General features: G+C 35.1%; 2 protein-coding genes across 3 annotated transcripts; one reads left to right on the top strand and one right to left on the bottom strand.

Annotated features, from left to right (window-relative positions):
- Nucleotides 1–468: 468 nt before the first annotated feature.
- Nucleotides 469–18,441, bottom strand: LOC109091680 (MICAL-like protein 1). 2 transcript variants are annotated; one of them, XM_019105460.2, is made up of 16 exons: nucleotides 18,078–18,441; nucleotides 15,526–15,574; nucleotides 14,661–14,802; nucleotides 14,082–14,182; nucleotides 13,151–13,275; nucleotides 12,466–13,019; nucleotides 12,273–12,336; nucleotides 9,573–9,964; nucleotides 7,322–7,656; nucleotides 6,303–6,437; nucleotides 5,914–6,040; nucleotides 4,960–5,050; nucleotides 4,497–4,570; nucleotides 4,259–4,373; nucleotides 4,050–4,096; nucleotides 469–3,964 (listed from the first exon to the last, which is right to left on the bottom strand). In XM_019105460.2, the coding sequence occupies exons 1-16, from the start codon at nucleotides 18,218–18,220 to the stop codon at nucleotides 3,840–3,842; spliced, it is 2,619 nt and encodes an 872-aa protein (XP_018961005.1). In that variant the 5' UTR covers nucleotides 18,221–18,441; the 3' UTR covers nucleotides 469–3,839. The 2 variants fall into 2 exon arrangements, with proteins under 2 accessions (XP_018961005.1, XP_018961006.1); XM_019105461.2 differs by having other exon boundaries at nucleotides 7,322–7,614.
- Nucleotides 18,442–21,120: 2,679 nt separating this feature from the next.
- Nucleotides 21,121–26,328, top strand: LOC109091678 (26S proteasome non-ATPase regulatory subunit 12-like). The gene is made up of 11 exons (XM_019105458.2): nucleotides 21,121–21,336; nucleotides 21,664–21,723; nucleotides 21,824–21,952; nucleotides 22,569–22,676; nucleotides 22,801–22,905; nucleotides 24,026–24,175; nucleotides 24,312–24,446; nucleotides 24,581–24,693; nucleotides 24,803–24,977; nucleotides 25,458–25,535; nucleotides 25,715–26,328. The coding sequence occupies exons 1-11, from the start codon at nucleotides 21,229–21,231 to the stop codon at nucleotides 25,922–25,924; spliced, it is 1,371 nt and encodes a 456-aa protein (XP_018961003.2). The 5' UTR covers nucleotides 21,121–21,228; the 3' UTR covers nucleotides 25,925–26,328.

The raw sequence follows: 26,328 nt of genomic DNA, 5'->3' as shown, positions 1-26,328 counted from the left end.
GGTCCAGATATTTAGCATGCTAAATAACTAACAGGCATTGGTGACGAATCAGCACTTCTTTAAGATAGTGTCTTTCATAATACACACTATACAATTGTCACTCAAGTGAATGAGCACTGCTCTGCCTCAGATTTTGAGCATTTGTCTGCGATTTCAACAAAGTTGTCGGCGAATAAAAATTGGAGCTAAAATCATGCCGTGTGTACCTGGCTTTAGTTTTAAATAAAATCTACTTTGTTCTAAACTTTCTGGTGGATGCAGTGAGACCTGCTGTTAACGTTCTGATATTTTCTAACAGAAAATCTGTGAACTTGAAGACATCAACAGGAAATGCAGTGAAGAACTAGCACACTCAAGAGATAAGGAAAAAAAGAACAAAGCAAAGTGAGGGACACAGAAAGAGAGGATGAAAATATCAACTTTAGACATGTTTGAGTACTAAAATATACTTTCAATAAAAGTCAAAACTTCTGAAGGTTTTCTTTTATTAAGTGGTTTTCTAACTGATATCCTCCATCCTAAAAGCACAGACCATTTCAGAGAAAACAAAAAGTCCTTGGAGTTGATCAGACACACACTGACGAAACAAGCACAATACTGAAATCTGATTGATACAAATAAGCACCCAAAAACATGGAGAAGACACACAAACTGAAATTTCAACAAAATATTCAAAGACACTTGACAGCCAATGCAAGGACATATGCATAAATTAAACAGATTAAAGGCACTCCTATAGAAATACACCCCTGCTTGGGTTTACAGAAATTAAGGCCCAACGCAAAACATTTGACATTCTACAGTGAAAATAAACCATTTTTAAATTAAAACTTTACATTGCATAATCTTCCTGCCAGAGTCTTTAAAGTGTTGTTACAGTTAAGCCCAAAGTATACTTCTCTTTTTTACGCATACGCGAAGGACAGCGTAGTGTGCCTGACACAAATTTTGTAATCAGAATAGTACACGCACCACCCAATTTTTGTAACCTTGCATATTTTGTATGTGCAGGTCGCACATGCGCATTTAATTATTTTTTGCAATAATCAGAGTTGCCAACACTGTCAGGTATCCTACCAGGGCTTACTGCGCATGTGGACATCAACATTGCGTGAATTTTCTCACGCTGAACAACACAATTACTGTATTTGCATTACTGTAAGGGTAGGTTTAGGGTCGGGGTTGGTGTAGACGTTAATAAAGCATAATCTGATGGGTAGTATTTTTTGTTGTCGTATTGTGTTATCTACTGTATCAATGAGATGTAGCAAAACCTCACAGGGTAGCACAAATCGTTAGAACACTGGGTCGTTGTTTCACAGCAGAAAACGAAACTTAAGAGACGGAACAGCAACAGCAAAACAGTGGACACTGCAAACGACTGACAGCTGCATCGACAAGATTTTGTGAGCGAGAGGGTATGAGATAGCTCAGCTTTGGTTTAAAAGAGTTCAAAAATATTTGTTATAGGCCTTAACTTATAAGGGAAAAATAGAGCAGACACTAGACATGGATGAAGCTTTCAAGAGGGCATATGTTGACCACCCTCGTTCGCATACATCATCAAATAGAGTATACTTCGAAAGGCTACGTGTTCACCTGTACGCATACAAAAACGAAGTATACTTGGGGCTTTAAAGTTTTTCTTTTATTAAAGGGGTTTAGACTCATTTTTTTGTTGTTATCTCTTATTTTAATGTTCATCTGTCACTGATTCTTCAGGGTGCACCGCTGTCTGGTCACTCTTTAACAAACTCCAAGTTCATTTACATTTTCTCACACTGTTAGGTAGGTTAACCTAAAATTCATACTGAATTCCAAAACATAACCAGCTTTTGCTAGTATTAAGGTATGCCATGAAACTAATACAGTAAGTAAAAAAAAAACATTCCTCATTACAGGTTTAAACAATATCATTTAACAATATTTTCAAACGTATCGTTTTTTTTGTGAATTAGTCTATGAAATATTAATTATATTTAAATACATTGCCTGGGCCAAAAATAAAGCGGTTTAGATTTAAATAAGCAAATACTTAAGAGTTGGATTGGATCATTGATATTGCAGGATTAACAGTTTCTGGCATGTTATATTTGACAATAATTCTTTTAACCCTAACTGATGCAGTGTGTAGCTTTTCATTTCTTAAATATGTCAGATGATGTATCCAGTAGCCATATTCCACAATGAGACTTTACAGACTGGTTTGACTTTCCTATTGTCAATACATGATCTCTGCCAAAAAATGAAAGCAAAAATGTTGGGATGTTGCATAAGGTTGAAACAATGTCACGACAAATGCACACTGTAATCAAAGAGGTGGTTCAACGAAAGAGTATGTGATTGTTTGGCCAGGCAGTGTATTAATCAATGTTAATCATATTAAAATTAATGTGTGTATTAAAATGTTGTCCAGGGTAGGGTTGCACCAGCCGTTCATAAATTCTTGCTTAAACTGGAACATAAGGTCCACACTAGTAAATCCTAAGCTATCTGAATAAATAATGCATTGTTGCATAATAAGAAAATTATCTTAAAATTATTCAACATCAGCTTTTAAATTCATGACCAAAAGTGCGATTTTCAGTTTAACCTCTTAAAGTTGATTCTAACCTCTTTTGCCTCATGTAACTAGTGCTAAATTTAGGTTTCTAACACTACTCTGTAAATAACATTATAAATAACGTAAATAAAATGAGCAATAAATAAATACTGGTGCAACACTAACAAATGACATTTAGATTAGTTTTTTTTTTTTTTTTTTGGCACAGAACAATGCACACAGAGGTGCTCTGTTTAGATCTGGTTTCATGCTGGAGAGCTGCAAGTCAGTTATTCACATTACATTCTCCTTTTTAAAATGTAAACGAGTGTGAATGTCAACACAAACAAACTTGTCTAAAGCACTGTATTCTGTCAGGTAAAACATGAGCTTATTGATGCAGTTTAAAAATTTGCTATGTTCCAGTTGGTACTCATGATCAGAGGCTTTTTAGTATATATTTATATGAAGAGTTATGTTTGAACTAAGTTTAACTGTGCAACTCTCAAATATTTAATACTGCGTAAATTGTAACTTAATATCCATTTAAAACTAGGCTTTTTTTTTTTTATTAAATACAGCTGGTGCAACCAAACCCAGGCAGACAAAAATCAACAAATCCCTGTTACTCATAAAATCACAAAAGCATTAATGAGATAGAAATGCTTCACTCCCTCTCAACAATATTTTTAAACTGCAAGTCTGGTAATTCATTTCTGCATTCATCTCAACAACAATCCATAATTAATCAGATGAAAGGGCTGGATGAGGCGTGAAGAGTTTCACTACAAATTCTTTTTCTCTTCAATATGGACTGAAACAAGTAGCAGTAGTTCCATGCCATTTATAAATAAATATAAACTCAGAGAACAAGATTAAAATACCATCTAATGGGCTTCCTGTTTAGCTTCCTATGACTGTAACGATGAGTTTAAAAGAAGGTATGTGATAAACTTTGTCAAGGGTAATTTAGGACTCTTGATGTAATGTCAACCACATTCAGTATCAGTTTCGTTTTCTTTTACTTCAATATCTCAAGATTAAATTAAGATTATGTATCGGTTGAGCCTTTCAAGATTAAAGTCAAAAATGTTGTTGCATCTGACTAAGACAGTGTCAATTTTTTTTTTAAATTTTATAAACTGCAGTAGTGCAGTATATCAGTTCAGCTGCTACTACCTTAAAGGCAAATTTAACATAACTGGCTCTGTTTTATAGCAATATATTCAAAAGTGTTAATTAGACATGTAGTACATCCTTTTCTTTTCTTTTTTCTTTCCTTCACTAAATTAACCCTTCAACTGTTCTCTTTTCGGGGACTGCTGTCCTTTATTCCTTCATTCTTGGTGCTCAGTCTCTTCAAAACCTTCATGGGCTTAAACTTCCCTACTTTCTTCTTCTGCTCAGCTGGTCCATGGAACTCTGAAAAGAAATACAAGAATCAAAGCAAGATGTATTATTATGAATGAGGAATGGGAGAGTCAGTGAAAAGAGAAATAACACTGACCTTTTTTCTTTAGCATAGTAGCTACTTGTTTGTCCTCCTCCTCCTCCCTAAAGCAGAAATTGATGAACTCCTCAAAAACTGCATGCAAACTTGATACTGATGACAAAATTACTTTCTATTTCATATCAAATTTACAGAAAAACAGCATAGCAGAGACACTTAAGCTCGGGATCAGAATAAGGCAAAGTGCATTTGCATTGACTGATTACCTCTGTCTGTCCAGATCTATGCTGTTAACAATCTGGTTCCTCTGCTCAATTATAGTGACAATTTCTGCCATCAATTGCTTTTCTCTGTCTTTGTCTTCAGATGTCCATTCTTTCTCTATCAGAGACATAAGCGATTGGGAAAGTGAGAGAGAGATAAAGGAGAGATTGAATAAAGGATGGCTGTTATTTGAAAGAAAGTAGGAGGATTTACTCAAAAGGCTTTTGTCTTATTTCATACCTGGCTTGTTAAGTAAACATCTAAGCTCATACTCCACATCGGCCTGCCTCTCCTCCAGGTTCTGCTGCTTGGCTCTAAAATCCAGATACAGATAATACTCAGACACAGATTATTCCTGTTTCATATTTGACTTAAACCCAACTGTCCTCCATTGTTCTGTGCAGAGGTCCTGAAAATACTTGATAAACTTTTAGCTCTCATCCTTCTCTAAATAAAGACTGCCTCTAAATTCTCTCTATAAACTGATGTTCCAACATTCTTTAATGATAGGTATATTATTCAATTATAAATGTAAGTTTGAGATTGTTTTCCATCATGTTTTCTCTGGGGAGGTTGCAAATGAATACCATACCATACACAAGGGAGGTCTCGCAGTTTAAGAACCACTGTGCAATAGAATGTCAATATAGTATGTTGTTATTGATGTTACAGCATTTTAAATATATGCTAAAAATGCACTTACGTATAGACCAGTTCAGCCTCTCTGCGTACAAGTAAATGCTTTTCGTGAATCAGAGTGAACCAGTCAACAAGTAGATGTTCCTCTTCATTGTCTGAAATGACAAAACACAGAGTCACTCAGTCAAGTAATTTAAAAGCAGCCATGCCCAAGATCCCGCACACTGCTCTGATCGAACCAGAAATGGGATAATTTGGTTGAAACAGAGTGTATTTTTTATAATTATTAGCCCATGTTTTAAGTTATTTTTGGGGCTCATTCTCAGGCTGATCAGCCTCTATAAACCACATGAACTGCTACTCTCTTTAGGTGAGCCAAAAGTAAGAAACCTTTAGGTAACCTGGCTGAGTGCAGTTACTGTTCAGAAGATGAAAGATGACAACAATAAACAATTTCACTAAAAACAGCACTTATTAATCACTTTCAGTCCACCCTTTCAAGAAAAAAAGAGTGTTATTTTCCACCATTTAATTATGACTATACAATAATAATAAATAAATGTAATCAACATTATTATAAACAAAAATATTATTATTTAAATGATTAAAATCAATCATATCTATAAATAAATAATAAGATTTAATTTAATTTATTTAATTTAATAATTACATTTTTCAGAAAAAAGTTAAATTACTATATTCATGGCAGTCCTTATTTCTTTTCTTTCAAATGCTAAACTATAGAGCTTTTATTTTGTTGGAAAAACACTGGTAAGCCATAAAGCATCTCTTTTGTGGACAACAAATTTGAAAACAATTCTTACTACAAACATAGGAAGATGGTTGGTGTGCCTTGTGTTTAAATGCATGTTTGGATGGAGTTTGTGTGAAACAGCATTAACTGTAAATGGAGCCACTCCAGGACACTAAATAACACTGGATCATCATTAGCAGATCCTTGAATAATTCATATCTCATCAGCACAGCCGACGTTAAAAGTTGCATGCAGTTTTCTTACCATTTGAACATTCTCGTAAGCTCTTCTCTAGATCCACCCCTCTCTGCTCTAATTCATCCAACCGTTTCTCCAGGTCACTCATCTCTACATGGATGTCTTCAACTGGGATATACTGGTCTGACTGTACCTACCAAATACAATGACAGGACAGGAAATTCTAAGCATGCACTCAGTAATATATGGGTGGTAAGAGACAAATGTCTGATGATAAAGTTAAATGGTTACTACCAAACTACTTTAATTCTGACGCTGTTTATAAACTAATACATTTTTCAAAATTGAATAAAAATATTATTGCAACTTTTCCATATTCAAAACCATGTTCATATTCATGATAATTGAACAAAAAATAATATAAAAGTAGCAGGACGCTGTTGTCTGTGCCTCACTTTGCGTTTAATGAGAGGAAATCCATGTCCAGGAGCAGGAGGTCGTGCAGGACGGGGCCCTTTTGGGGGTCTGGACACAGAAGAGCTTACAGTGGTGGTTGTCTTCCGATTAAATGGATTCTCTTTACAAGTGCGCTGAAGATGACAGTGATGAGAGAGCATTAATCAAAGATACTGAACAAAGAAAGTAAGAAAGGAAAGCTCCTGGACTCTGGAAGATTCCCTGGATCTAAGATGTGAAAACTTAAAATGAAATCTCTTAAAAGGGTCATGAAATGCAGTTTCAGATTTTTATATTATGTTCTTGAAGGTTGGTTAATTAAGAGTGAAAATGCCATCCGCATTTTCACTCTCTGTGAAAAACATGTTACCTCTTGCAGAAAAGGTGCTGTGATTGGCTAACTTCATCACACCATATCCAAAGCCTCCTTTACAGCATGTTGTGTGTTTAATGAAAGTTGGAGTATGTTTTTAATGTAACGCAACCTTATGTGTGTAGTGTACATATACATATTTTGATTCTCCACTTTATGACCCCTTTAAATATTTTGCTACTAAAATTTCTTATATTTCTCAGTTAATTTTGAACCAATTAAAATGTAATTACTGCCCAAGAATTTTGAGAGTCACAACAAAGGTGATTACACTTGCCATTTACCAATAGCTGCATAAAAACATGCTAAGTATCCATTACTAGTTCTACAGTACCGCTTTTGAGTTAGCCTTTGAATTAACAATAAGGGTTTGGGATGCTGAACCAGTGGCATAGGTAAGTAGCTGTACACATAAGAGCTGCATTTTTAGTACCAAAAAAAAAAAAAAATGTCTTGGTGTGGTTACTATAAGCAGAATAAGTTATAATTTGAATTCTAATATGAAAATAGACAGTTAATTGAAATAGTTTTTGACTATTTTTGATCAAATAGATGATTTGTTGGTGAAAAGAACAGGAAAGCATAAAGATGTCTTGACTGATTCAAAATTTTAAACAGCAGTGTGATCTTGACAGTAAATCTAACCTTTCCTGGAGTGCCGGGTGTCTGTGAATAGGGGGGCGGTGGTGGTCTCACACTGCGATTGGTTTGTGGAGTAGCTGGCGCTGAGCTGGTGTTGGTAGGTGGTGGTGGAGGAGGCAGGTTTGGAGAACAGTGAGGTTGAAGCTTAGTTTTTTGGGACAGGGCAGAAGCAGGAGCGTTGATTGATGGTTCAGATACACTCTTGGTAAACAAATGGTCCTGTTCATTAGCAGCAGGTTGCTGGGGGACTGCACTGTGGTCTGAGGAAGAGGAGGATAGGCTCTCTGTGCTCAGAGCTATAGAAGAAGCAGGAGAGGAAGTCTGAGATGAAAGAAAAGCTAAAGAACAGCAGGAAAGAGACAACCCGGAAAAAATATATAACAAAAAACACATACATGTGAGTAATTAGTCAACAACAATATACTGTAACAACCAACAACCTCAAACATTTGAGAGGGCTGTAGGACGAGTTAAAAGTATTTATATAAAGAAATTATTATTAATATATCAAAATATTCTCTAAATGAAAATAACTCTAAATGAAAATGCTTACATCAGTGTGGCCGCATACAAATCCAATGCTTTTCTATTTTTACCCCTCAATATCTATAGTTTTTATTGATTAATATCATACAGTTCTTGAAACTTCATGAATAACTAAATAAACTGTGATAAATTTTTAATTAGGGCTGTCATGATTCCTCAATTAAAATGTAGTACTCGATTATAAAAAAAAACTTTAACCGGCATTATGTTGTAATCTATGAAAAGCATTGCTAGACCATTTACAAAGGCTGCACGAAATATTTAAACTATTTAAAAATATTTATAAAGCATAGTACTATTGTGAATTCACAAAGCTGCGATTCCATTAAATAAATATGTGCGCTATGGTTTTAATATGCATTTTATTTTTATGTGTGAAGGTTGTATGCATCTCAGAGCGGCTCCATTCAAAGTAAATGCTGCTCCACATGAACAGTTATCATTTACCAACTCAAACTCCATCTTTGCATATACTGTGAGTCTGAGATGCTTATAACATTCATCTGGGAACAATGTGCATCATTCTATCTGATTTATAAGGTAAAACATTTATAAACCTACGCCAATCGCCAGGCTGCTGGCGCCCTCTGCAGGCATTTGATATAATACATAAATTATGATTATATTGTTTTATTACATTATGTATTTTATGTTGTTTTATTACATTATGTCTTCTGCTCAATAAAAACATATAACTACTTGCGTTTGATATTTTAATATCAATCCCCTTGCAAGTGGAGAGATTTGTGCTTGCGCATTACATGGATTGCATAACATTATGCGCTCTCGACATTGTCATTAAGATCACGCTATAGAAACCGCCTTAAATTAAGTATAAAGAGGAGAAGAAAGCGGCCCTAGGCAGCTGCCTACACATGCCAGGATCCGCCACTGCCATATGCAGTTAGAAATTTACTAAAAACAAGCCTATAGCAAGACATCTGGTGGGGGGGGGCAGCTGGGGGGGCAGCTGGGGTGGCCAGTCAAATTTCAGGGGGGCCGGTGCCACCCCTGTCCACCACGTAGACCCGCCCCTGGCGGCATGACACAACATGACAAACTGCCTCGTCCTGTTTATGAGGTACTGACACAGAGTTCAAATGTCATGTGTAGACACTAGACAGACTCAACCTGTTGCAATGTGGCGGTGTCGCGTATGGTGTTGCATCAGAATAAACTGTATTTTCCTGCGCTCAAACCTGCCAATCTAAAGGAAACGCTTTGTATGGCGTTTGAGGTAATTTGTGAATTACCATAGACTTATACACTAAATAAAACAATTTGCAACTATTAAAGATATTACACTTGTATGCAAAACTGCTTGTTATAGAGTGCGTGACGTCAAGTGCACTACCACTGTTGGCAGTAGACAACCGCGGTGACGCCCTAGTTTATTGTTTGCTTAAGTCTATTTTTATTATCACAAAAAAAAATCTGATTACTCGATTAATCGTTAGAATAATCGAATGATTACTTGATTACCAAAATAACTGTTAGTGAATGAATTTAATTAATTTGATATATAAATATTCCCAGTTTCTGTTAATTAAAACAAGTTGGAATACCTACATACAGAAGAAATACAGGAAGTATTGTAGCCAATAATGTTGGTAGGGTGCACCTTTGAATTTTATAGTGGACAATTCAAATTCAGTCTTCACCAGCTCTTCAGTTATGTAAAGCAAAAAGTATTATGTATGCAACTAACCTGATGTAGAAGAATTCGGAGCTTTTGGTGCTGGTCGCTTCTTCCTTCGGACACTTATGGGACTTTCAGAAGGGGCAGGACTTTGTCTTCTTGTGTCCCCAGCTGTGATTTCAGCAGCCTGAGTGATCCCATACCAAGGATGACCAGCCACCACAGGACCAGGGGGATCTTCCGGACATGTTTCTGGCACTTCTTCCTCATCATTATCAAAGGGATTTGGAGGAGACGATGGTCTTGATTCCTCCTCCTTTTGAGAAGGAGATGAACCAGTGCAGGGAGGTATAGCCATTCCTGTGGGTGGGCGAGGTGCTGGTTTCTTCTTCGTTTCTGATTGGACAAGAGCCATCCAGGGTGGTTCTTTTGGTTTAGGAGTGTCATTAGCCTTGCTAGATCTGGGAAAAGAATGCATTTCAACCACTGAGAGGAAATCACAGAGATACACTACTGGTCAAAACTAGTTTGGAATAATTTAGTGTTTTATGTTTTTGAAGAAAAAAAAAAGTATCTTATGCTCACTAGGTGCCGGTTGCACCAGCTAGACGTAAAAAAGCTGGGTGTAGGCCCTACGCTGGGCTTTGCAACATCCAGCTTTATGGTAAATATTTACAACTGTTGCACCAACTGAAACTACGATCAGGTGCAACTACGCCCAGCGTAGACAATGCACGTCCACGCCGACACATTTATAGATCTAGCTTTACAATCTACAACTACTAATATAGAATTGAACTGCTCAAGACATAACATGTGAAGCCACCGCGCCATGATTTCATTGAGTAAACATTTCCTAACAAGTCCGTGTTTTTATATCTGGAGTCTCCCTGCACATTCCCTTGACAGATTTCATCAAGGTTAAGTAAATATAATACATGTAATACAATGCCTCTTTCTAGAGTTATTTTTTATAGCTGACTATCAAGTTTTATGTACAATGAATGTCTTTCCTGAGGTAAATGTGACTTTACATGACATTTTGTGTTTTACTGGCATCTTTCAGTGGATGAAAAAACATGTTTATAGATTGTATTTTTTGAAAATATCTGAAAGCAAAATTTGAAATCTGATAATTTATTTCCGATTAAAAGTAACAAAGCACAAAACTTATCTGAAAGCAAAATTTGAAATCCAGCATTGGTCTGGTCAGGCATTCGGCATGGAACTACAAATAATGACTTGTCACTTGTCACTTTAATCAGACTTAGATATTTTTAATAAATTTTTTTGCAAAAAATCTTTTAACTGCACTGTTGTTCACTTCATTGATTTATATTTCATTTACCTTGCCGCTGCTTTATTTAACTTTATTTTTAACTTGTATTTTTATTATATGTCTTTTATATGCTTTTTTTTTTTTTTTTTTTTTTTTTTTTTTTTTTTTTTTTTTTTTTTTTTTTTTTTTTTTTTTATAAATCCCTTATTGTATAATTGTACAAATACATTTTATATTTGATCTAGTTATTTTTTTTTTTTAGGCTTTAATGTTAATGTTATCTGTATGCACCGGAGACTGAGAGTAACGCAATTTCGATTCTCTGTATGTATGTACTGTACATGTGGAAATTGACAATAAAGCAGACTTGAACTTGAACTTGAAAACTTATTGTGATTATTGGATGGTAGGCACGCTACAAATAATGAATGGAATTAAAGACGTGAAATATTTTTAATTACTGTCGTCAGTGTGGTAGGCTACAGTTTACACCGAGCTTCACGTTTGATATTGCTTATCCTGCCCGAAAGATCCATAAACATTACAGTTCACTTCTGCAGTAAGAATTAACTAACAGACGTGAATCCTGAAAACGAATAATGTCCGAGCAAATCATGACTTTTCACTTTACACCTACCCCTGACTAGGCATAAGATATAGTCTCAGACGTAGCACGATGCCGAGATGGTGCGACGGGCATAAATTCTATGCACAACTTAAAGTGCATTTTACATCCAACCTAGTCTTACAACCGGGTGTACGTCCAGCTGGTGCAACCGGCCCTAGGGCTGGATTTATTTTATAAAACTTACATTAATAATTTGAAATTGTATAACTATTTAAAATAACCTTTTTTCTGTTTCAGTATACTTTAATATATATAATAGGCCCACCCGTAGCTTTCACATTAGCTTTCACTGTCACATGATCCTTCAAAAATTATTCTAATAAGCTTTTTTTATTATTATGAATGATTAAAACAGTTTTGCTGCTTAATGTTTTTATAAAGTTTAAGAACAAAAGAGACAGTAAAGACATACTTTTACAAAAGATTTCTATTTCAAATACATTATGTTCTTTTGAAAACTCCTAAAAATTCTGGAAAAAAAACCTGCTTTTAACATTGATAATAACAGGAAACAATATTGATAACAGAGCACAAAATCAGCACATTAGAAGGATTTCTGAAGGATCATATGACAGTAATGGCTGCTGAAAATTCTGCTTTGCTATGTTTTAAAAAATATTCAAATGTAAAATAAAATTTTTTAAAAAGTTATTTTAAATTGTAATCATTTTTCACAATGTTACTGTTTTTACTGTATTTTTGATTAAATAAATGCAGTCTTGGTGAGCATAAGGGACTTGCAACAACATCAAAAATCCTAATTATTCCAGACTTTTGAACAGTAGTGTACATGAAAAAGAAACAAAACCTGAACAATGCATAATAAGAGATACAGTAAAGGAGATGTCAGCAATTATCTTACCGAGCAGGTGAGTGCAGTCTTTCTCTTGGCACAGGAGTTTGAGAAATTTGAGTGTCAGGATCTCCTAGAACCACAATTAAAAAATAGTTAAAAACATTTAACAAATGTAAAACATGGAAACAACATGTAATACTATGGCCAGTGTATGTTAGACCGTTTTATAAATGCAGACAAGATCAACATCAGTGCTCACCATTGACAATGGGTCTTTCAGAGGGTCTGTGTGGGCGTGGCCTGGGTACAGGCCGAGGAGCAAGGGTGGGCTCTGATACCCGTCTAGGTGCTGGAACCGGTCTACCTTCTGCTGCAGTACTCTTCTCCAAAGCTGCTGGCTTATCGCCACTGGCTACATCAGCGGCTGGCTTGTGGTCTTCTTGTTGTGTGTCCTGATCCTCCTCTTCAGAGTCATCAAAAGGGTTTGGTCGACTAGAAGAACAAGGTGCTCCGTGCTCGGTCTCAACTTCTGATCTGCTCTCTGGTTGCTTACTTGATGCTGTTTCTATTTCTGTAATTTCCTCTCTCTCCGGGGTGATCTCAGCATTGTGTGATGCTTTAGATTCTAAACTCCTATTGTTTGGGTCTTCTTGGCTTGTTGAGGTTAATCTGTTTAGTTGATTACTCATATCTGAATGACCATTCTGATTGGTGGAGGCAGATCTGGTGAAGTGGTGTGTGCAAACTAATGATCCTGGATCCTCCGTAAACTTGTAAGACCCAGGAAGTAAAGTTCTGCTGCATTCCCTACATCTGAGATAAAAGCAGACATTCTCACATAAACGGTGATGACAGCAGAGGAAATAATAAGTAATATTATTTTTAAGCTTTAAATAACAGAACAATGCAAATGCAGATGTTATGCTAGGCAGTTGACCAGTCACCTGAAGCAGTTCCGATGATAAAGTTTGCCATCAACGAGGATCCTCTGGACCAGGTGAACATGCTTTCCACAGACTGAACAGGTGCTGCTCAGAGTACTGCGTTTTGGTTGGCTATCTGCACCAGACTACGTTGCACCAAGAACCAGGACGAGTATGGAAGGTAAAAAAATAAATAAAAAAAACATGAAAGGAAAGGTAGAGGAAAGGATTCTAAGATCCACTGACGGATCCGTATTTCAGATTTTTTGTACTTTGCTCATACTTTGGTCTGTATAAATATGTATACAAGACCAACTACATACATACTTAAAATTTTGGCATTAGAAAATTGGTACAAATTTATTTTACAAGCAATCAATGTAAAAAAAAAATTACTTTGAAAACACAGGATGACAATACAAATGCTTATGTCCAAAGTAATACATTGAGAAACTAATTTTACTGATGTCATGAATTTGGCTAAAAACATAGTCAGAGAGAGAAACAGAAAGGATAAAGAACAATAAAGAAACGGAGGAGAATTCTGTCGGTGAAAGGGGGTACAAGGAGGATGGGAGAACATTTCTGGAGAAGCAAAATTCTCTGAACTCAGACAGCTCACAATGTCTACCACAAACCAAATATGTGATTTAGCACTGACTGCTGATTTCATAAATGAATTAGAGAAAATGGCAATGGCATAGTATTTTTCTCTGAATACATGGAATCAGGCCAAAATGAGATCTCACTGCTCTCTGTCTTGTGTGATACGAAATTCCACTCTACTTATGGTGCAACTGCAAATCCTTAAATGTGGTTAAAAGTGTGAATTTTTGGAGAATTTGTCTGTGCACATACAGAGTGTTGTTCAGTCTACAGCTATCCAGATAATAAGATTTTAAAAAGAACAAGAAAACGTCTGTTTTTTAAAAAGCAATGTTGTCTTCTTTACCTCAGTTTGAGCGTCAAAGCCCTCTGGAGGAGCAAATGGTCTCTTTATGGCTGGTTTGATGTGACCGGGAACACCAGGGCTCTTCATTTTTGTGGAGATAGCTAAATAAAGGATAAAAACATTCGGTAGCATGTGTGCAGCATGTTTTTCTACATTAAATGTACTAATTCAAGGAATATACAATACAATTTGAGTTCTTTTGACAGCACTGGGGACATATTGTCAATTACACCAGATATATAGCTAAGCCAAAAGGCAGCAGAAACTTGATTTTAAAAAAAGGCACTGGTTCATGAACCTAAACATCAAAAGAAAAAAGAATCTGGACAAGTAATTTGCTCAAACAGCAAAGCTGGTTTGTTTACTTGCACCACCCAATGGTTATAATCAGTTCAAACCATAACATGCAAAACAATGAGAAATCTATGAATCCTAAAAACTGCAATCCAGTGTGAGGCATAGTGCAAACCAAATCATTCTTATTCAATGCAATCAGGTTTGGAAATTTGTTGTCACCAAGAACATAATTGAAAATGTAAGTATAAGTCAGCATATCTATTTGCAGTGTTCAATACTCACTATGAGATTTGTTGGTGAAGTAGTTATAATACTGAGATACATAGGTGATGATGCTCAATCTGTCAGGCACGCTCATGGAAACCATGTCTTCTGGATCCAGCAGGGCTGGAATACCCAGCTCACTCTCAGCAACCTCAAACGCCTTTGAAACATCACAGAACAGCAGAGCATAAACAACCAAATACAGTGCACAAAAAACATAATTATGACACAAACTATAATACTAAACACACACACAAAAAAAAAAACATACAGCAGTCCTAAATGTCTTGTTTTTCATAATGATGTTGCCCATAAGCTTTTAAAAATAGCAGATAAACATCTATTTTTTCAATAATAACAACCACATGACATGATCATTATAAAAAATACTTAACTACCAGTATCTACACCAGCTGTAAGTCTATGGCTCTACAGTTTACAGTTTTGGTATTTACATTTTGGAGCTATAGTCAATGTCAACTTACATTTAAAATGGTTTTATGAGCATTTAAACACAATAAGGAAAATACATTTTTCTACACAGTAAAAACAAGACATCTGCACAAAAGATAGTCTGTATACAAATTTACATTGCTGTTTATGCAAAGTCACTATAGACTAAAATGATGACTTAGCTCAACTAACATAAAGCGAGCATTACTCTGTCATGTGTCTGACACAAAACATATAGGTGTTTTGCTACAACCACTTCCTCTTTCAAGAGCAGTCCTGAAAAAGATTCCTTCAAAAACCAGAGCACAATTTAAGAACGGTCAGCAGTTAACTGTTTATTCTGCCTAATGGTACATATTAACAGAATAAATTATATTAAAACCCTCCCTATATCTAATTATTTTTGGTCAGTGGTTTGTGTGATACTCACCAGACGGTTGTTCTCAAAGACATTTTCTTTTGAGAGGGAATCAAAATCTCTAGGGGACAAAGCAATGAAAATATGTTTAGCAATATCAGAAGTCCAGAGTCATGAATTACAAACATCACAATGTTTATTAAAAATATATTATGATTTTTTTTTTAGGTAATTGTCAGTGAATCAGAGATCAGAAAATTAACAAAATCATACAAGGCAGCACTGCCACTGATGATTAGATCATAATAATTATGGTGGCATTACTTCCAGTCAAAAGAATCTCTTCAGTTTTGTATCAGTGCTGTGTTTGTTCTTTTCTAATTTGCTGTCTATCCATAAATCACCAGTTCACTGCAAGCACAGAAAAAGCAAGCTTAAAGAATGAGACACACAGAGTGTTTGGCAACCTGCTCAGATGTATCAGAAAAGTGTATGTTTGTTCATTTAAAAAATGCCTTTTTATTCACCTAATCCCTCATTTTAAGATTAAGCAGCCTGTAGAGAAACTGAATGGCAGTGAATGGTCTTGTTACATCAAGTGCGAAAACATTATATGCGCCTGGTTTATGGAAACTAAAATTCACACCTGTACAATAGAGGGCAAAACACAAATGAACCTTTCAGAAGTGTAATCATACTTTTTTAACAAAGTATTTAATTATACCAGGTTGGTGTGTTTTGTTGATTTTGAGGAATACTGAATCTGTATTTGTGAGACAAGTAAAGAACAGCTGTTGCAGAAATCAGCACCTGTCTGGCATCTATATTTAAGCAGCTATACAGTATATTTTACTGTGAGTGTAATCTGATCCCGATTCACACATATTTTTATCTAATTTTAAAAATGAACTGTATGCATTAATGCATAAACTAGAACAACAAAACTTTCTTTTTACGTTTACATTTAGTCATTTAGCAGACACAAAGCAAATGAGGACAATAGAAGCAATCAAAATCAACAAGAGAGCAATAATATGCAAGTGCTACAACAAGTCTCAGTTAGCTTAACAGTACATGTAGCAAGGTTTTTTTTTTATTATATAATAAAAAGAAAATAGATAGAATAGAAAAAGAATAGAGCAAGCTAGTGTTAGAGGTCTTTTTTGCTTTTGTTAACTGTATAATAAATAAAAAGAAAACAAATAGGTAGAATACAAAAAGATTAGAAAACCTAGTGTTTTTTTTTTTTAAGAAAACAAGCAGTAAATGAATAGAGTGTAAGTCTAAAAGGGACACGCTTTTATTTTTTTTAAAGAACAGAATTAGAATAGAGAGTGCTAGAGAGGGTCAAAAAAGATGGAAGAGATTCTTGAAGAAGATTGAGTTGGGCAGGTCATTCCACCAGGAGGGAACATTTAATTTAAAGGTCCGTGATAGTGATTTTGTGGCTCTTTGGGATGGCACAATAAAGTGACGTGCAGAAGCTTCTAGTGGGCCAATCAAGATTTTTTTGCCATTAGTTTACTGACAAGTTTTCTTGAACTCAGAGTGACTCAGGACTGACTGAGTGTGAGTGTCTCCAGCATGACCCAACATGCCCATAACAGCATTACATACAGCATGAGATCTGCCCAACAGATAATGACTGATGGCCTGAGGAATCTAGAACAAGAGATTAAATCTGTGGCTGTCACAAAACACAAAGTTGGGAAACAAAAAGGGTTGGATACGTTGTGCACCACATTATCAAAGGAAGCCTGGTTAACCCAGGTACATGTCTGGACCACACTGATTTGTGCTGCCATGGTTCTTAAGACACTATTGTTAAACCAACCTTCATTCACTCAGTTTGAAATCATATAGTGTCTGAAAAATCTATATAGGGAATATCACAGGCCATTCTAATTTAGCTTTAGTCTGAGACAGGTGGTATTTCTAATTTAAAGGGGAAGGGGTATTCTTTTCTAAAAGCTATAGCTAGCTAATGTTGCATACAAAAACTAGTTTTGCCAGCATTTAGAATTACACTAGAATACAGATAAAATTAAACTGGTACACTAAAAGTACCAAAACTCTTATTTTATTTCACTGTGGTGAACTTCACATACAAATTACTTCTTCCTTTTATTATTAAGCCTATATCTGCTGTTATGTCTCAGAGTTGAAGTAACATTTATTATGTTTATTTTTATTAATAAATCTTTATTTTCTATTTAAATATTTTCTATTTCACTTACATATTGAAATACAGCAGAAATGGTCACGGTATAACTGTTTAAATTATTCATTACGTTCATAATAACTTTTCATCAACCAAAATAAAAATTCTTTCATCGTACGATTTATATATGTATGAAGAAATTGGATTGGCATTTCCGATTTGGGCTAAACTATTCCCGATGCGAATCAAACTGCGTGTCACTTCCTGTTTATTTCAAGTCACACCTAACAATAGCACAACACATTTCCACTAATTGTGTAACTAAGGAAGCAGAGTTTCCATTAGTTAAAGCTGTCCTGACTTAAGATAGTAAAGACGATGGCATTTTATGAGGTAACATTATACAATCTTCAGAGAAGTAGAAAATGCGAACAAATTAAAGAAGTGTCAGAGAAGGGCTCACATGAGATCAGGTCTGTGTCTGTGGATGATGGCACAGAAGGCCAGTCCATTTCTGAAGGATGAAGTCATGTTTGTAATGTCCACATTACTGTAACTTTCACACTGGTTCCTGCACCAGTCCTGCAAAGCTTTCAGAGAGCCCATGGTCGAGATTCCAAAATCCACACCTATAGTCTGGTCCTGCTCCTGCAATACACACGAAGACCTAAAAGTTCATGAGAGACCCTATTCCACATGTCTCTGTCCGGTACAGTTAGATCCTGCTGTCTGAATTTTAAACGATCCCATTCGACCAAAGTAAGCAGTACGGATTTGACCGTAGACTACTTCAAAGAAGAAGAAAAAAAAAATCAGCACACAAGTGTAAATCTAAATTTTGTTTTAGGGTTTTATGTGTGTGTTTTTTAAAGAGAGATATATGTTATTCTGATTTTTGGGGTTTTATTTTTAAGACGATATTATAGGTCTAACAGTTAAATATTATTTTAGGCTTAGTGTGTTCTGACGAATTTGGTGGACAGACGCCTAGACGCCTACAACCAATAATTTCCTTGCCAAAATAAAAGTCATGCCCAAAATGAATACAAAACAAACCTTACAAAACGATTTTATTTATTTTGGATTGATGGTTGTTTTTATTAATGTTTTATTATTATTATTATTATTATTATTATTATTATTATTATTATTATTATTATTATTATTATTTTCATTATTAATACAATCTAATCGTTTTATTATCAAAAACTAATTTGAATACAGATTTCTTTAACCGTGCTAGTATAAACAAAGAGTGAAATGAACAAAACATTTTAATACAAATTGAATGCAAATTATTTATATATTATTAATTGAATAAAATTATAAAATACCGTTTAAGAAACAATGTTTTATACCAAAACCAACTATTTTTTTCCTAGAAGAGATATTTTTTTCAAAGTTTATAAGTTAATTATTGTTTACCAAAACAGTTCAAACCACTTATCTTTTAGATCAGTGGTTCAAACCTGTTGTGGGGCAAGGAATGAACTGAGCGAATGCGGCGGCCGCATACTTGCATGTACCGTGAATCGAAGCGCTGGAGATGACGCAGAAATAACTCAAACAGCACCCAGTGGCAAAAACCTTAAGGAGCCGTGTTTAAAATGTATTTTATTTTAGTACAACCATTACATTAAACTACATTAATTGCCTACATAATTTATTTATTTATCACTTTTCATTTTAAAGAATGTATTCAACACTAATTTATAAATCGATTAATATAATTATAACAACAACAGCTGCAGCAGCAACAATTCTGGCTCCCATAGATTGGTTACTTGCCCATGTAGAACACAGATTATTCCTGTCACTTTAAGAAATTACCCCTAATGTCATCTTGTTATGAGGTTGTTAATGATTTCAAGGCAGTTGGGACAACAGTCGCCAAGCAAAACATTGGTAACACTCTACGTCGAAATGAGTTGAAATCATGCAGTGCCTGCAAGGTCCCCCAGCTCAAGAATATGTACAGGCCTGTCTGAACATCTAAATGATTCAGAGAAGGCTTGGGAGAAAGTGCTGTTGTCACATGAGAACAAAATTTAACTCATTGGCATTAACTATAATTTTAATCGATAACTATAATTTTAAATATAGATGTATAATTAATTGTATAAATTAATAGACCTGTTAAAAAAAAAAAAAAAAAAAAAACAACCTTTTTACAAAAATCTTCAATGAGGAGCAAGCTAAAAGCCTAAACTTTAATTATCCTCACAGCGCATCATGCATCTCTCTGAACTGTTAAGCCCCCCCCCCCCCCCCCCCCCCCCCTTAGCACCCTCATCAAAAAAATTCTGGAGCCGCCACTGGTTGCATTAAACCATACCATACTGGTTTCATCTGGCCAGAGAATAACTGGCCCCCCCGACTGAGCCTGGTTTCTCACAAGGTTTTTTTTTTCTCCATTTCTGTCACTGATGGAGTTTTGGTTCCTTGCTACTGTCACCTTTGACTTGCTTAGTTGTGGACACTTAATTTCTGGCAATATTGTCAGCTTGATCGCACCGACACTATTGGAAGAGAGGTGAACTGGATGATGACATCACTGTATCATCAATGAAGTGACTTTAACTGACAAATTGACTGTTTGTTATTGTCCTTTTGCATTATTGATAAACTACTTTCTTGTTTGACACTGTAAAGCTGCTTTGACACCGTTATTGTATTAAGCACTAATTAAAAAAAAAAATTACGACAAAGACACCAATAAAATTCATATTGTTCTGCCTTTTAAAGCAGTGAGCCCATGATTTTTACTGGGGATACAAAGGGCACCAAATACTAAAAAAAAAGAAAAGAAAAAAAGTATAATGAATCAACACTAGACAGGATAATACAGTTTCAGTGAAATAAGTGCTACAATAGTTTCAATTACAGTTTCAGTTTGACATTAGCAAGGAAGGAACCAAAACTCCTCCAAGACGATAGTAGTGATGAAAAAAAAAAATACTTGAGAGGAACCAGTCTTCACCGGTGGTGGTTATTTAATACAATTGCTCTTCCCTTTCTTCTACATTCTGTATACCATCTGCATTTCTAACCCTTTTCACACTGAAAACAAATTCTTTAAACTTCCAGAGGTCCTAAAAGACCTCCACCAGCAGATACTAGAATGGGGGGCTATTATAGGTAGTATCTGCTGGTGAAGGTCTTTTAGGACCTTGGGAAGTCTGGTTCCTCTCAAGTATTTATTTATTTTTTCATCACTACTATCGTCTTGGAGGAGTTTTGGTTCCTTCCTTGCCAATGTCAAACTGACAGTGGTTTTATACGAGAACATTTTAATTTAATTTAATTTAATTGTTTTATTTTATTTTATTTTATTTTATTTTTCTGTCACTCCTTTATTTACAATTCAGTCTGGTAGATTATGGGTGCTTTAGAAACACTGCTTCAGCTTCCAAACCCATACCGACGGTGTAAAAAAAAAAAAAAAAAAAAAAAAAAAAAAACTCCTGTCCAGTTGGTGGCGGTAATGAATGAATAGCTGGTTTGCCAACCGCCAAACAAACTCCATACAAAGAAAAAGAAGAAGATTTACAGCTAGCTGTACGGATTGTAGTTAGCACATTCACAGTGAATTCTTCTTATTGTAAGCAGTAATAATGTCTGAGGACAGAGTAGAACGATCAGATGGACGGATAGTGAAGATGGAGGTTGACTACAGTGCTACTGTAGATCAGCGTTTGCCTGAGTGCGAGAAAATGGCCAGAGTAAGTGTGAATGAGCGGCTGAGTCATGCTGCGTGCTAAAGCTAAATTTCATCAAATAATTCCTGAATTAAACTATATGAATGATTTAACGTTACTTATTTTAAACCTCTCTAGCGCGTTTAATTAAAAAAAAAAAAGTTTTATTATGCAGCCACAAACCTCTCAGGAAACTGCTAAGTAGACATTTGACTTTTTAGCCATAGATACTTCACCATTCATATTTAATCTCTGATAAGCAATTCCAGAGAAATGCACAGTGATTTAAGCTTTATCTTTAACATGCGACAGAAAAACAATAAAACATAATATTCTGTTTTTATTTTTAAGGATGGCAGACTACAGGAGGCCATCGAGAGTCTACTGTCACTAGAGAAGCAAACAAGAACTGTAAGTTTCTCACTTTGATCATTTCATCTGTTTAATGGTAGGTTGAATTTATTAGCTCTTAAAATGTTCTGCATTATTTGCATGTGTCACTTCCGTCCAGGCTTCAGACATGGTGTCCACCTCCAGGATCTTGGTGGCTATAGTTCAGTTATGCTATGAAGCTAAAGACTGGGATGCCTTGAATGAAAACATCATGCTACTGTCTAAGAGAAGAAGCCAGCTGAAGCAGGTAGGAATATTGTTTTAAGCACATCATGGAACCAGGGACTGAGCTCATGATGCCTTATAAAAATGTCACCTGACCACCTGTACCAGCCTGTCAGTTTAAAAACACATCTTCGTAATGTGTTTGATTATTTGAGTAGTATTGGAGAATATGCAGAGGTATTAAATGAAAGTAATAGTACAGTAATTCTGTAAAACAACTCTAACAACTTATGTAACCATATCTCTTTGGACTATATGGTGTGCTAACATGTTTTATATTATATTGTATTTTATTTTTAGAAACATTTTTATATACAGTTATATTAATGTTACATTTATATATGAAATATTAAAACAATAGCTGGACATTTTTGGTTAAGTGATGCAGTGAAGATGAAGATTATGAAGAACACATTAAATTCAGATCATTAGTGACTTTCAGTGGTAATTTCCATTTCCTCTGATGCTTCCAAGAATATCAAGTCATTCTTGCCTTTATTCTTGTCACTTGCAGTAGAAAAAGCAACAAGTAAAAATTATTAATCTCTAATTTTTTTTAAATATCTTTTTTTTTTATCATTGGTTTCCGAGGATGAGATGAGAGGTGGTTATAACATTCTCTTAATTTTCCTTTACAGGCTGTTGCAAAGATGGTACAGGAATGTTATACATATGTTGATGCTATGAGTGACCTGTCAATCAAACTCCGACTCATTGACACGCTACGCACCGTCACTGCTGGAAAGGTCTCCACTTGCACTCTTTTAATTTAATCTGTATACCAGATCTATTTCTAATGAGCTCGCTCAGTTTTCTGATGCAATGATCGGCTTTACACTTTATTCATGTTACATATCAATGTTTTTGTAGATATATGTGGAGATTGAGCGTGCTAGGCTGACTAAAACATTGGCCCAAATCAAAGAGCAAAATGGAGATGTGAAAGAGGCTGCATCCATTCTGCAGGAACTGCAGGTGAGTGTTAACGAGCTCATCTGCCTCGTCATTGTGCTATTCAAATTAAATGTGAATATTAATTATGAACATTTCTGATGTTCTTTTTCAGGTTTAACTTTTTCATCTAATGTTTTATATAATTTCAACTATATCTCTTATTTAAAAATTTAGTTATTATTCATGATAACGTCTTTAACAGATCAGAGCTTAAAATTTCACAAACCACATGAAAGTGTTAATAACAGTTACTGATAAATGTATAAAAAATTTAGTTATTATTCATGATAACGTCTTTAATATATCTGATGCTTTATGAACTCGGATTCAAAAGTGTGTGTTAATGTTAGATTGTGCTTTCTTTTTAAGTATTTAAAAAATAATTTATTTTATTAAATGTCATTTTTCTTCATGTAAAATATTTACATATACATACATATAATCTTGGAGCATACAAACAAAAAAGAGACACTAGTTCAATTGTTTTTATTTTGTTTATCACATTTACTGATAAACAAGAGACTGCCTGATATTGTTTGTTTATCACATTTACTGATTATGTTAATTATTATGAAATCTTAGTACGTAAGGATTATGTTAATGTTAAAATGTGTAAAAACCTTTTACTGTCTCAGCCTGAATTTGATTCCTTTAACCTGGCGCATTCACACTTAGTTTGAAGAGACATTTCTCTACAGTCTAGCTCTCTGCAGGTTTTTTGAAATAAATTTTGTTTTAGGAACAAGATATATTTATTCTTTTAAATCCAGGCATGACCAAGTTTTATATACAGTGTGTCGTATTGGACATACTAGATTAACTCATGGACATTTATTGATTGGTGAAGAAGCACCAAAATGTCAATATTGCAGGACTCACTTGACAGTGAAACATGTACTTTTGGTCTGCCCAATATTTAATGTCATGAGACAAAGGTTATTATCAGGACAAACTCTTAAGCACTTGTTTTATAAGGTGGACCCAGAAAAACGTTTACAATTTCTTTCAAAAGTACATTTAAAGTATCTTTTATAGAAATCGATGTGTATTACTTTGTTTTATAGTTGTTTGTTTTTAATGTATAATCTTTGCCGTGAAATAGCCTGTGAAGCTGATTAAACTGAAACTGAACTTTCTGCAGGTGGAGACATATGGATCAATGGAGAAGAAGGAGAAGGCGGAGTTCATTCTGGAGCAGATGAGGCTGTGCATTGCTGTCAAGGACTACATTCGAACACAGATCATTAGCAAAAAGATCAACACTAAATTCTTCCAGGAGGAGGGCAGTGAGGTTGTCATTCTCTTTCTGCAGAAACGTCTATTCTAGTCTTCTGTTTTCTCAGATTTTTTGGCAGTTTATAATCTTTGCGGAAGGTGTGTTCAGTTTTTCCATTTATATAACCATTTGATTTTTCTTTTATGATTAGGATTTGAAACTGAAATATTATAATCTGATGATTCAAGTTGATCTGCACGAGGGCTCCTACCTGTCCATATGTAAACATTACAGAGCCATATATGACACTCCCTGTATTCTGGAAGATGACTCCAAATGGCAGCAGGTACCTTTTTATTTGCATTGTAATTCTTGTCTTGCTTATTCTTTATAGATTTGCTGTTTACCTTAGTAATACAAAGAAACCTTGTCACATTTATAGTGCTTTTTAAAACTGAAAAAGTCTCATGTATCTTTCAGGCTCTGAAGAGTGTGGTGCTCTATGTGATTTTGGCACCCTATGAGAACGAACAGTCTGATTTAGTTCATAGAATCAGCATTGACAAGAAACTGGAGGAAATACCCAAATACAGGTAAGCGAGACAAAACTTACTGAGAGTTTCTGCAAGAGTTCAGGGATGCGGCTGGTTAATTGCTGGGTCACATACATGTTAGGTAGAAGAATATATCCCTCTCTTGCAGGGATCTCCTGAAACAATTCACCACCATGGAGCTGATGCGCTGGTCATCTGTGGTGGAGGATTATGAAAAAGAACTGAGGGAGGGTTCCATGGGAACTCCGGACACTGATGTCTTCACCTACTCAGAAGAGGGAGAAAAGAGATGGAAAGATCTGAAAAACAGAGTGGTAGAACATGTGAGTCGGTCTTATTTTTGCTGAAGTGGGAAGCCTAATTGTTAATATCTGTTTTTAGCCTGTCACTCTTTTAAAAGAATAATTCACGCCCAGATCTAAATGTTTATCTAATCTAATAATTTAATTATTGTTGTTTTAAACCCATGACTTCCATGAGACACAAAAGGATGATTATAAAGCGTTCTACTGGTTGCTCTTGTCAATGCATTCACAAAGAATAGGCTTTCAAGCTACAGTATAGACACAACGTATCATAAATTTGGACTAATGGACTCTATATAAATCTTCTAAAGACATGCAGTAACTATTAATGAGGATAAAAATACTGGGATTTAGAATAATATTATTATTTTAAAGTCTTAATTTCAATGTAGTAATTTTTTTTTAGCAAGAAACAGAAATAGAACTAGAAATGAACTATTATTTTTGTTGTCAATTTCATTCCATTGCTAATTGATAACTGTCTGTCTCCATTACCAGAACATCAGAATAATGGCGAAGTATTACACAAGCATCACAATGGGGAGAATGGCAGCACTGCTTGACCTCTCTATTGATGTGAGTTCTGTAATGAAATAACCTCTAACTCATTTGATTCTTGTTTTCTTCTTCCTTTTTTTATATCAAGGCTTTAATGTTTTTCCTAATCTCTCTCTCTTTCAATTATAGCTCATCAAAATTTTACAAATTTAAACAAATGTTGTAGTATTCAGCTTAAATGTTTGTTCTTTTTGTAGGAATCAGAAGAGTTCTTATCTAACCTGGTGGTCAATAAGACCATCTATGCAAAAGTAGACCGCCTCGCTGGTATTATTAATTTCCAGCGGCCTAAGGACCCTAACGATCTTCTGAATGACTGGTCTCAAAAACTGAACTCTCTCATGTCTCTGGTCAACAAAACTACTCATCTCATTGCCAAGGAAGAGATGATCCACAACCTCCAGTAGAGCCTGTCAGGGAGTCCTTGGTACATTTCTTCCCCCTTTTTTCACCTTGAAACATTTGATTAAACGAATGTTAAATAAACTTTTGTTGTTAATGCTTCTGTTAAATTCTGTTATTGACAACAATGTTGCCTGCACTCTGAGAACAATGTTAGTCTGTGGTTTCCATGACAAGTTTTACACAGCACTTGTATGTTTTGTGTTTGTGACCTCTGGATGTAGTTGATGTCCAGTAAAAAATCACTCTAAACTCCACATGAAGCCCCCCAACATCAGTGACACCCCACCCACCTTTGTATCAAGTAAACGCCTTGTATTACATTTAAACATTATTGGAAAAAATATGCATAATAATATTGGTATTCAGATGTTGCTCCAGCATCCACATTAAACTTTTTTGGAAATAA

Source organism: Cyprinus carpio, chromosome A6 (assembly GCF_018340385.1).
Source record: "Cyprinus carpio isolate SPL01 chromosome A6, ASM1834038v1, whole genome shotgun sequence".
Lineage (NCBI taxonomy): Eukaryota > Metazoa > Chordata > Actinopteri > Cypriniformes > Cyprinidae > Cyprinus > Cyprinus carpio.
Note: the sequence above shows the minus strand (reverse complement) of the source record. Positions and strands in the feature narration are given on the sequence as shown.

What these genes read in the sequence shown, in the direction of transcription:
- LOC109091680 (XM_019105460.2), bottom strand. Translation starts at nt 18,220, where the DNA reads ATGGGCTCTCTGAAAGCTTTGCAGGACTGGTGCAGGAACCAGTGTGAA. An exon ending in GCTTTGACGCTCAAACTGAG is followed by an intron (nt 13,276 to 14,081) that starts GTAAAGAAGACA and finishes GGTGCAACGTAG; the next exon opens with TCTGGTGCAGATAGCCAACC. An exon ending in GAGGCTGAACTGGTCTATAC is followed by an intron (nt 4,571 to 4,959) that starts GTAAGTGCATTT and finishes TCTGGATTTTAG; the next exon opens with AGCCAAGCAGCAGAACCTGG.
- LOC109091678 (XM_019105458.2), top strand. Translation starts at nt 21,229, where the DNA reads ATGTCTGAGGACAGAGTAGAACGATCAGATGGACGGATAGTGAAGATG. An exon ending in TCCAGGAGGAGGGCAGTGAG is followed by an intron (nt 24,176 to 24,311) that starts GTTGTCATTCTC and finishes TTTTATGATTAG; the next exon opens with GATTTGAAACTGAAATATTA. An exon ending in ATGACTCCAAATGGCAGCAG is followed by an intron (nt 24,447 to 24,580) that starts GTACCTTTTTAT and finishes TGTATCTTTCAG; the next exon opens with GCTCTGAAGAGTGTGGTGCT.